Below are 12663 nucleotides of genomic sequence, written 5' to 3' on the forward strand. Positions count from 1 at the left end.
CAGTCACCAAAGTTATTTATTTTTCTTTACTCTTGCATAAAATTAAAAGATATCATAGTGTTATGTATACCTATTCTTTAAAAAGAAATCAATAAATTTTGTTTTTCCTATTTTTAATCTTGGATATTATATATTACACTTCGTTCAATGAAAATTAATTCCGGCCAGCATGTCGCGTATGTACAAACTCTTAAATAGTTAAACAACAGAAAAATTTGTTTGCAGACATCACCGTTTAATTTTTAAAATCGTTTCTATGCTCTAAGTTATGCTTTGTTTAATCATGCATAATTATGCTAGTGTCACATTTTCCGACTAATTACCTCGCGCAAGAAACGCAAATATCCAGGAGTCTGTTTGCCTAAACTATTAACATCTCTGTATTTTTCAATTGGAACTTCTTTGAATTGGCTGTCGAAGTGTGAAATTCGCTACTCTCACGAAAATGCAGATTCCGGAGGCGCAAATGTTTCAAGCACGAGCCCCGGACAAAAGTTGTTCATAGCTCCGTGAGTTTCAAATTTTTGCCGAAGTTTTTGCTGCCGACGTGTACTATGAATCGCTGACTGTGCTCGCGGCGCGGCGACTGTTAACTTCTCGTTACACGGAAATCGCGTAGCCGTTCAAATTAAGTCACAGGAAAGATTACTTATTTTTTTTTCCGTCGAATCGGTGCGATTACAGTATGCTTCCTCGCGGGGATGTGCGAACAGAATTAATAAATTCAATTTAATCCTTTAGAAAAGAAAGAAATGTTGCACGAGTAAAAAGTAAATAACCCATTTTTTGTCCTACGAATCTCCAGGCGGAGAATTTTCCATTGGTAAAACGCAGGTACTTTTACGCGTTTGGATTCTGGTAAATTTCGATTCAAATTATATTAATCATTGTTTATACTCTTTTGTCGCAAACGGAGATCAAGAAAATGGTCGAATCTATTATTTCCATGCAACGAGCAAGAAACGAGCTGACACGTCTTTTCAACGGAACTCATAAATCGTCGCGCCTATTTAAACAGCATAATAATGATCTATTACAGGTACTTACCGCGCGTGAAGTTTTCCGATACTATGCCCAACGTGTAATTATTCATACCTCCGGTTGTAAAACAATCGTATCGGCGCGACGCGAGCGCGCGACGAACATTGATGGACGAGCGGGGTTCTCTCTTTTCACTTTGTTCCGCGACTTCTTCTTCGATCGCGAAGCGCGTAAGTGCTCGCTTCCACGTGCATAATAGTTCACCGACAGTCACCTGGTAAATAGGAAAGGACTTGGTTGTGCAACCGGCGCGTTTCGTTTTTCTTCTCATCCGTTTCAATAAATTAGACACGCCGCTATTCTACGCCGCGCGCTACACTTTTTCGCCGTGTAATTAGTCTATCTGCCTCGTTTATGGTAATTTATCCAGGTATATTTGCAACGGAGCGTGTGTTTACATACATCAAAGGTAATTAAACGCGTGTCGTCCGGTGATAAACTTCTCTTCTTTTTTTCTTTCTTTTTTTTCCTTTTTTTCATTAAACGTCGTCGGTCTGGCAATGCAACTTTTTCACTCCGGAGAAACATCAACCTGCAAATTAACATTTCCGGTTATTTATAGACACCTGCAATATCAAATGCATCTTGCCATCGACGCACCGCGAAAGAAGCTGTGTTTGCATACGAAAATGCCGAACGTCGTGATCTTTCGAAAAATAACTGGTCAACATGTGTTTGTGTATTGCTTCTTCTATAGTAATAACAAAGCGGTGCAGAATTTATTAAGTTGTATGTTAAGTTTGATTATTGATAAAATTTTAGAAAAGACGAAAGAAATAAATGGCAAAGTTGCCATCAGTTAACTGCAAAATTGTCTTAACAATAAATTTCGTCAATAAATCGATAGACATGTAGCACGCAATAATTCCCCCGGTTCTTGCAATGATGCAAATACAACTCACGCCACTCGGATTCCAACTCACAGGTATATCGAATGCATTCTAGTTACAACATTGTACGAGAAAAAGCATTTAATAACAGGAACTCGCAATGAAAAATGTAATTCCGTCTTCTCTATTTGCTTCTTGCGAATCTCGCTCTTTTTCCGATCTCTTTCTTCAGTGACTATATTTAAAGCTACATAAATTACTATTGATCACCAGCGACTACGTTATTGTCGTGAGTAATGCAGTATTTACTATGAATGAGTTTTTTTTGTTCGTCAACTTGTTACGATTGATACTCGGACGAGCGAGGAAAATTTGGCCCCTCCTTTTTTTCTCAACGTCCCAGTTTTTCAACAGTTTAGCATGTAGATGTTTCATCGTATCGCCGTATGCGATACAGTGTTGCGCATAATTATACGTAAATTTAAATAAAAATAGAACTATATTTATACGTTCTGATACAGAATTATTTAATATATATATATATTAATTATTTCTGATACAGAAATATACAAATATACTAGTTTGTTTTAAGTTTTTGTGGAGATACAGACAAAAATATAAAAGTTACTTCGAGTCTCTAATTGTTCACTCCACTTTGAGGTGCTTTTATCGCCGTGATTCTAATATGGAATACAAATAAATGCGATACTTTGCCGCTACAATCCGATTATAATCCGATTCTAAGAATTCTCCTCGACGTGCTACCTCGACGGCAAGATTTCTTTTTAACCCAATTTCATCGATTCCGCGGAAGTTGCATCACGCCACCGCGAACAGCAACGCGCGCGCAGAACTTATTTAGCTCTCTGTCCGCTGGTAAAACATCAAACGGTGATTACGAGAAATATGCGACGTCCATGGCTAACGTGTTAATTGCCTCACTCCGTCTATGTTGGTGCCCCCACTTTACGTCTCTCCTCGGACGGCATAGAAGGGACTAGGGCCGTGCGGGTATGACCCTCTGTACCGGGCTCTAGCCCTCATTTCATCGACGATGGTTCTTCTACTTCATCTTCATTAATCCTCTCGTTCTGGTTCCCTTAGACCCTCCGTTCTGCCTCGATCAGAGGCTATATAGAAGGGGATAGAGCCGAATGAGAGGCCTCTCCGATGGTTACCGCTAGCCTAGACTGTTATTTGCGCAGAATATACTATCAGCCATGGCCGTGCACGCACGCACGCAAAGCTCGCTCTCGCTCGCGCGCGCGCGCGCGCCTATTCGCCAAAGTTGGCTGCATATCGATGCGTCCGATGTTTATTCAAGTGCGGCTGCATCAGCTCCGCGGGTCTGACTTTCAACAGCGCCGGTAGCATGATTTGAATAATTTCCGATATCGGTGACTCATCCAATTAGACACCTTTCCGCTGAATAAAACGAGGACACCGTGGAAAACTCCACCGTCGAAAATAATATTCGCGAGGAGACTCGACGGAATCTGCGTCGCGTTCGCGGACGCGTTGCAACGCGTGATTTGTCTCAGCTACGCTTGCGCAAGACTTTGGTAATATTGCATCGAATTTACCATAAATTGTATTGAGTAGATTCGATAAAATTATTACGCAGAATTGAGAATTGATAGTAAATCGGTAATAATATAATGAAATATTTAAAATATTATTATTATTATTATTTATGATTGGAAAGAAGCTCTCGCTCATTTTCCTTGTACACGTGCTAAACCCGCAGTCTGGTCGTGCGCGTTATTATGCTTCAATCGGCGCATTGAAAAGTCATGATTGCATATCGAATGTCAGAATGCAAATGAATATCCAGTTCCACGGAAAAAAAAATGATGTCAACAACACCGTCGACGATCGAAGTCATTTACACTTGGCTTTTTGCGGTGGATGAAAAAAGTGCATCGATCGCGTTAACCGGTGCGACGGTGTAAAGTTTCATTACATGAAAAAGCTGCACGCGTGCTGCAGTCCCATTTAATGCGTAGATTTGCAATGGATTAATAATTAAACCTGGCGTGTCTCACTGCTTGCAGAGAAGTTCTGCATTCTGATACTTCTGACGCATTTGCTTACCTTTTTTTACGAAATCCGAACGAAATTCTGAATTGCTAATATTGCATTCAATTTTTTATATTTAATTAATTAATATTGCGTTAATTGTATTGCATACAACTACAGATTAATTTAGCCAGAAATATTGATAAATTACTCTGTGTTTGTATTTGATTTTTTTTATAGAATTGTTTCTCAGAGCTCTCATATTCAGCCTTTGTTTTTTTTTATTTATATAATTTTTTGATGTACATAGATTGCTCAGCAATTTCAAGTTTTCACTTTCGAGGAGCTCGAAGAAAAATCAAAAGCGTAGCTTTTGTCGAACGGTGGGAAGTCAGTAAATTAGTTTATAGAGACTTGTTTTACATCTAGTAACATTGGCTGCAGACACGCCAATATTATCGTTGTCGCCGTTGATGAATGCACACGACCTGTAAAACGGATCGGTCGAGTTAAATCTCCGTTTAATGAAAGTAGAAAATAAATCGTATTACGATGGGAAGAATCGTTACGAGATAAACTGTTACGCGCGCCGTTCCGCTGCAATTATTTTCTGATCTATTACCGATTATCGCTTGCGTTCCTCGATAAAGATACACGATACGCATCGAACAGCCCGACGAGCGAATAAAATATAATGATCTGTAACACGTTCCGTTCGATATTCGCGTACGTGTACACGCGTTCGTACGCGTTCGAACCGCTCTCGAGTTTCTCCGGGAACGAATATTTCCGGGATCTGCCGAAAAGGATCGACTTTTCGAAAGTGGATTAACGACCCCGAGCAGCAAAAGGGCTCCGTTTCGAAAGGGTTCGTGTCCTGGTTCGCCGTTTTTATCTCGGGTTCGATCGGACTTCGCAAAAATGTTCCGCTTGGAAGCCAAAGGGTCAGCCGTTCGACCACACACGCGTTTCAATCAATCGTCCTTTTCCTGGAAGTTTTGAGCGCGCCCTTAAGGGGCTTCTCTCGCTTACGTCATCCGGCCTTTGGTCGATCGACGGCTCTCCGAAGACCTATTACCTTATTTACGATTCGCGCGGCCATTATCTCCCGGCAACAAAGTGAACCAGCCGGTTTTTCGATGCGATCCTGCGTGCGCGCACACCCGTCCACCCACCCAGCCGCTCGCACACGCACGCACGCGTGTGCTGCACACCAGCGCGGCCAAACACATGAACGAACGCGTGCTCCTTCATTGATCTCATTGGTGTGAAAGGGGAATCGGGCAGACAATGAATACAAAGGCCGCGTTACATAGAAACGCGGCCAGAAGCGTGCTTTCTCTTTCTCTCTCTCTCTCTCTCTCTCTCACTCTCTTTCGCTCCCTCTTCATCTAGTTCACTCCGTTTCTGTCGCTCTTTTCCCGTCTTTGTCTCCCTAACGCGCGGGCGCGCGCGCGCGCTCGCGTCGGTCCGCCTCGGGAACGGAAGACTTTTGTCTTCCCTCGTTAATAACAGTTTTGACAGAGCCGGTGAAACGCACGGATGATTGGACGGCTCGCGGCCGAGGCAAAGGAGAGAATTATTGAAAAATTGATTTTTACGATTACGAATCGTCCTTTTGATCAGCGTTGAGCATTGACGCGCGACGACTCGTCTTTCGCGCACGCGCGCCCGCCCGCCCGCTTGAGCGCCGGTGAATATGTGTGAATCGTTAAGCTCAAAGAGCAAAATCCGATAGTCGCGTCAAAGAACCATCGAAAAAAAAGAAGAAAGAGGGCCACGTAATTAAAGGAAAGAGAGAAAAACGAGGAAAAATTCATGCGTCGCCGACCTGCACCGCCGTTCCCTGTCGGGTTGTTGGTGAAGGCGGCGCGGACGTTTTCGACGATGGTTTCCGTTGATCACTGCTCGCCGACGAAGAAAAATCGCCGGGCGAAACACTTGTCCCCGTCTTCCCGTAATTCTCGGTGAATTCGGACGTTCTTCGTCGTAGGTGACAAACGTTTTCGTTACCTTCGTTTTCGAATGCATCGGGTTTTTGAGGAAGAGCGAGCAATAGTACGTATGAGAAATTAAACAATTATGTTAAAGAAAACTTTATTGTGAAATAAACGATTCAATAAAATTATTAGTTATTCAGGTGTTCGATTTTAGATTATATTTTATTAGTTTTACATTACGTAAGCGAAATATACTATTCAATGATATTCATCTTTTATAAAATAATTTTGATAAGGTTTAATGCTGAAACTTTGAAACAATAAAAAGAGATGCAAAAATGTAAAACTAAAATAATTAAATATTTGCTTTTTGAAGGTTACCTTTTTTCCTATTAATTTTTACTCCTTATTTAATTGACATATTTTTTACTTTACTTCTAGGAATAACGTTTCCTGTACGTTGATCGATTCTTTGTGTATAGTGTAAATAATTTTATCTTAACCTTGTCACGTTTTATCTCATTTCTTCATTGCATTAATCTTTTTACCTTTCCCTCAATTTTACGGTTTGTTAAACTACTTTATCTTGTTGGTTTAAAATTAAGTACATTATAATGGCGATAAATGATAAAGATTGAGAACGTTCGTGGTTCGGATCGCACTGCTCGAAATGTTCGCGCGCTTCTGAAATGGTCGCGAGTATTTTAGTGAACGCGATTATTTAGGGAAAACTCGGCAGACGAAATAAGCAGAACCGCTTCGATGACCAAAAATTTAGCAACAGCTGACCTAATTGAGTTCTCTAAGTTTGTACACCGCGGAAAGGATGCCAGCAAACTGTCATTTTGTGTCAGGCTGGTGTCAGGATGTTATAGGCACGCTATTATTTTTATCGATTTCCCAATGACAATAAAAATGTTCCTCGTTGCTGCCAGAAATTTTTAATAATGTGCTAAAAACGAGCGAGGTCGGTGGAATCTTTATTTAACTTCTGCTACCCTGCGATTAATTAAGAATCGCGCGCGACAATTTCGTTGCAACTTTGTGAAACGCGGACCATCGCGAAGATACCACGTTACGTAACACCGAAAGTGCAGACCATCGGTCGGCTACAAGATATTTAGCAACAATGTTCGCATTTTCTCGCTAACGGTGAAAGTCGCGTCAATTACGATGATACATCAAGTGAAAGCACGCAACAATTTATGTTGCGGTTAAATTGCTTTTTTCCTCTATTAAATTCACTTTTCTTTATGCAACAATGTGCAGCACGTTATTTCACGCTAGAATTAATATTATATAAATCTGGATTTGAAAATGCCAGAAAAATTGAGCACAGTAATTGCGACCACATGTTTCAGAATATGTGATATTTATTGCGGAAATAATGTTAATAATAATCCCTTGGAAGAAAGAGAAGCTTTAATATAATAATATATTCGAATAAAAAGTGAGAAATTATTCCACTATATAGATAGAACGATTTGTTACGAATAATGAATAATCGTCATTTGATTAAAATATTCAAACTAGAAAAAGGTGTTCATTTAAACAACTATTCCAGAATAATAGATCAGAATAATGCCCAATTTTGGTATCTATTGTAACGCCAGCGCGAAGTACGATTGAATTCGGTTGGAAAAAACACGCGTTATTCGATCACGCTATTACGATGTCGGGTCCGATCATTCCGAGCATTACAAAGAAATTTTCAGTGACAAGTTTCGGATCGATAGCGCGAGTTATCGTCGACGGCGAAAAGCCGACAGCGCGCAGCGCGAAAATTTTCATGGAAACGAATCGTCGTCGGCTAGCCGTATCACATAACGGATGTGTGTACGCTGCCGGGGTTAACCATCGGAACAACAACCTGTTCGATGACTGTTCCATTTGATGATTGCAACAAGTGAGGCCCACCGGCGTCCTCTTCCCCGATCTGTTCTCAAACCATTTTACCACCGACAACTACTCTCCCCGTTTCGAATTCAACAAGTGGCCAAATCATTCTACGGGAGAGAGAGGCCGCCGTTGCCCCGAAAACTGGGAATTTTCCAGCCGGTGGACAGTCATTGACCATTTAACGCCGCCCGGCTGGGAATATTTCTCTTTATCGGGCGATTTTGTCATTCGGCCCGAAATTCCCTCTTGTTTTCACGCTGATGCGCAATATTGACGTTCGATGACGCGAGCCCCCAGTCCAATTCCCGTGTCCCCGCGTCACCCCTCTCGGTAAGCGTATCGGATTAATGATTTGATTGCGAAAAAGATCCCATCCGTTTTACTCGCGAAAACGCGTCGCCCCAGACCTGCGTACATATTCCTGACAATGGAAATCGGATCGGAAATCTGCCGATCTCACGTCGTTGCTTTTAAGATTCCGAGCGTACAAAAAATACAATGAAGTAGTTCGTAAAATTGTTTTTATGTCTAGAAAACTATCGAACTTAGTTTAATCCATTAGTTTCTTTTTTCAATCCAAGTAACAGCAAAATTGCAACAAAGTATTCGCAGGTTCGAATCATTTGGTCCAGTTTCGAGAAAGTTGTTGCGTTTTTTTTAGAAAGTGTCCGAATACGAATGGAGGTCACCGCAGATCAAAGAAAGATCACATTGCCGCGTCGGTTGTCCTCGCAATAACGCATCGAACGTAGAAAGGAGGGACGCGAAATCATTCTCCCCTCCGGCTAAAAATCGGTTGAAAAGAAGCACGCGTAGCCGAAGGGATCGGTTGCTCTCAAGATATCCTCCGGGCGAGCGAGAAGGCATGTTCGAGTGCACTCACGAAATTCGATTGACATGACCGCGGACGGTGGTGTGTAACGTAATCATTACTGTCATCGGGAAGACTCGATCCTTTTCTCCGTAATTTGAAGCGGTAGAGCGGCACGGTGGTACACGCCGCGCGCCGGCCGGGCTTGAAGAACCCGTGGATTCAGAAACCTCGTGCTACCTGGTGGAATGGGTCTCATTAAGAACGCCTTCATGGCCCTTCATCCTTGCCTCTTCAGGCCTTGCCTTCTACTCCCTCCAAGCCCGCGGAGACGCTCGTATTTTATACCTGGTTCCCTCGCTCGCTCCTCCGTTCCTCCGTTCCTCCGTCTCTACGTGTGCCTTATGCGGCCGAAGGCCATTTGATGCTGGTTGCTTGTCATCTTCGACTTTAACCTCGTTACGGTTTACAGACGTGTACCCCGAACCGAGCGAGAGGAACGAGAACCGCGATCGCGGTCTCCCCTTTAAATTCGGATTTGTTAGGATTTATTCGCGGCGAGGCTCGTGGTCCAGTGTAACGCGAAACGCGACCGTGTACCTGGTCTCCCGTGTAACGAGATTTCCCCGTTTTTCCGCGCCCTTTAACGAGATTTTTCCACCGTGTTTTGTCCATGCAACCTTCCTCTCCCTGTCTCCGCCTCTCTCTCACACCCTCCTCTCTCTCTCTCTCCCTCTCTCTCTCTTTTTCTCGCTCTCGCCGTCACTCTCAGTTCCCCTATCTTTCTCTCGGCGCCGCTGGCCTGGGCATCGACGTTATCGTTCGGGTTGCATAATCTCGGCAAGAACGAGGGATGGGAGCGGGACACGCTAGAGCGGGAAAGAAAGATCTCGCTTGTTAACCCCGGTGAAGTTGCTCGGACATCGGATACCCCGAGATTTTTGTCTCGGCTGGAAACTGCTCGGCGTAGCCGGTTCTTTGAGGTAATCATAGACTGTTCTAACACTTCGAGCCACGTAATTAGAAATGAAGACCGCGGGCTCCGTGTTTTCATAGTTAGAAGCAAGATCGAGTTTCATACGTAGGCACCATTCGCGCGTCGGACATTGATTACAGTTTAGAGTTATTCGCAGTAATAGTTAAGCTTGGAATTTCAGATTCTTTTCCCCAGATAAGTGTCCGATTTTTGGTTAGATTGTTTTTCGAGTGGAACGGTGTGATTACCGGACTTGAAATTCATGCGGTTTTATTAGACTTTTCTTGTGTGTACAGAGATTACTTGGAATTACTGTGAGCATGGTGTTTGGCGAGTTTTCGTGTCCAATTAGAATGGATGGTATCAATTGCAAAGAGAAATGCAATTATCGAGAAATTTCTTCAATTAACTCCGCGCTATTCTCAATTACGTTATATTATGTCTGTCGTAAATGTATAAAATCCGCAACTTTTTATTAGAATTTTGCTTTCACTATTTATGAAAATTTCGCAAGAGTCGAATAAAACTGTCTAGCAACTACTTAATATTCCATGTCTATTTCACAGCCAAACTAAGTTAAAAATATGATATTAAAAAACTGTTTTCAATAAATAATGCAATATCTTCTCAGTGGGCAATTGACGAAGTACAAGGAAGCAATTCATTTACAAAATCATATCGTATCACTCGCAGCTACATTGTACTGTGAAGAATAAAATGCATAATTATTTAAGGCATTTGAAGTAACTATTTCCTTAGCGAAAATGCAATCCGCGGCTTTGTTTACGAGTTGTTAATAAAAAAACAGTGATCAGTGAGAGGCGAGCTTGATTGGCGCGAGGCGAACAGGTGGAAGACACCCACTTCTGCTCATTGGTTCGGCTGCCTCGCGACAACTGATCTCCTCTCTGATTGGTCACCGTTTTTCGTTAATAACTCCTTAACAAAGTCGCGTATTGCATTTGCACTAAGGAAAATGTTACTGCAAATTCTCTCAGGAATCAAACTGTCTCGCGCTTCGCAAAACGCAAAAAACGAATTCAACTTCCCAGACTTAATCTGACTAAATAAATTTCTTTGATTTTATCGAGTTTCAGCGATTTCTCAGTGAAGAATTAATGTAGCAATAAAGCTGCATTTACGTGTCACAGAATTAGGTTTGACATTCGATCTGGCAAACGGAGGTTAACACGCGCGATGCTCAGAAGTGCGTTTACGAGTGCATCGCACCTCCATTCATCTGATCTATTTCCGGTTCTTTTTCGCGGCAGCTTTGTCCCGTATGCTAATCGAATTCCCCTTCTCTAGTAGATATATATATATATATACACACACACACAGAGAGAGACATATATACATACATATATATATTTTTTGTTCCAGGGTGGCGGAGGAAGCGGCGGGGCTGCGGGAGGGCTGAAATTCACGGTGGCTGACACTTGCGAGAGGATCAAAGAGGAATTCAATTTCATCCAGCAACAGAACCACTCGTGAGTCTTTCTCCTTTCTTCGACTCTCGCATTACCGGTCTCTCGCTCCTTCTTTGTTTTTCTTTCCGCGATCGTCCCTCCCTTTCCCGTCTATTCATCCCCACCGCTCCTCTGGTTTCTTGAAGATCCACGATTATTGACGCCGATGTTTCCCGGGATCTGTCTTCTCCCGTTCCCTCGCTTCCGTTCTCCCACCCACCCACCCACCCCCTCCCTCCCTCCTCTTGCCACCTTGCTTCACGCAGTTCTCCTGTTCCATCGTCTTCCATTCGGTGTTTCGCGGCGGTTGTTGCTTGCTCGCGTCCTCCTGTTAACGGTGCGCGCCCCCGATCGCTTCGAACTCTCTTACCCGGGAGTGGAAAGTTCGAATTGTTTGCTCGACTGCCTCTCTCGGGCTCCTAATAACGCGTTGCCTCGCCTCGCTTCGCCTCGCCTCGCCTCGCCTCGCCTCGCCTCGCCTCGCCTCGCCTCCTTGTCTTGCTCCGTCCTGCCTCTTCTCTTCTCTTCTCTTCTTGCCAAGCCGCGCGATGTCCTCCGCGGTCGGATCGAACGGTTTTCGCGAACGCGAGTAACGAGGCGACGAGTGAAAGTCGACGGGGATTGGATAAAGGTTGACTCTCGCTATTCGTCTCGGAGTCAGGGAACCGTTGTCCGTTAACCGTCGCCGATCGATTGATTCTCTATACCGATAGATTCAAACCCGGGGCACAGTGCGCCGCGCCGGTTACATCGAGCGGCGTTCCACGGGCTCCTCGATTCCCCGGCGAACTATTCTTCGCCTATACCCCTTTGTGATATTTCCTATTCTTTCGCTCGAACGCTTTCACCCGCTCGTCTCCGACCGATTTTTTCTTCTTCTTCTTCTTTTTTCTTTTTTGGTAATTACGCCGCAGCCGGGGAAACGGACTCTTTTCAATTAACTTCGTGACATCGATACGCGCGGCGGTTCCGACTGCGAATCTTCTGCGGCTTATTTTCCGTTTTCGACGCGTCGCTGGGACTGTCAACCCTTTGCGCTCGTGGGGAGACTCTGCGGTGTCGTTGAAATTTTTGTAACAAGTTACAGAATTATTTTACTGTATCGCCAAAATTATTTTACTATATCGAAAAAATTATTTTACTATATCGCCAAAATTATTTTACTATGTCACCAAAATTATTTTACTGTATCGCCAATATTAAATTATTACATCGCCAAGGCTTAAATTTAAAAAATTGTTGAAAGTCTAACTGTTATATGAGTCACGAGACTTAGTTTACTGGAAATACTAGAAGCTAGAAAAATTATTTCAAATTTGCATCTAATATACCTTTCGCGATTACTAAAATAAATAAAATAAAAATAAAATAAATATCGTATAGTTATTACATAAGTAATACAAAAATGTTAGTATATGCGTCAAAGTTACTATAAGTACAGTAACGCGTAAAAATCGTTTCAATTATCTCTGCGGTTCGTTTACTTAATATACTATTTCTTTACTTATTAATATTTTTTATTTTAGGAACGTCACGCGAATATTGTCGAAATATTCCACCGCGGTGGTCTCCCTTTTATTTAACACCTTGCGCTCCGCCGACGATCTTGCACCGTCGCGCCGCGTCTATTTCGACGTCGTCGTCGTCGACGCGAGCGACGGATGCCGTCATACTTTGA

The 12663-nt window shown here is 42.9% G+C and overlaps 1 protein-coding gene across 10 annotated transcripts in view; it reads left to right on the forward strand.

Moving 5' to 3' along the window:
• Positions 1 to 12663, forward strand: part of Gro (TLE family member transcriptional corepressor groucho) — a 152161-nt gene that overhangs the window by 30884 nt on the left and 108614 nt on the right. For all 10 annotated transcript variants that reach the window (XR_013494631.1, XM_078187819.1, XM_078187809.1 and 7 more), the window contains one exon: positions 10900 to 11006. Coding sequence is in view for 9 of the 10 variants with exons in the window: in XM_078187819.1 (XP_078043945.1) it covers positions 10900 to 11006 (107 nt within the window). In the remaining variant the exon portion in view is untranslated. The remainder of the gene's footprint in view (positions 1 to 10899; positions 11007 to 12663) is intronic.

This window comes from Augochlora pura, chromosome 2, assembly GCF_028453695.1.
Source record: "Augochlora pura isolate Apur16 chromosome 2, APUR_v2.2.1, whole genome shotgun sequence".
NCBI classification, from domain to species: Eukaryota; Metazoa; Arthropoda; class Insecta; order Hymenoptera; family Halictidae; genus Augochlora; species Augochlora pura.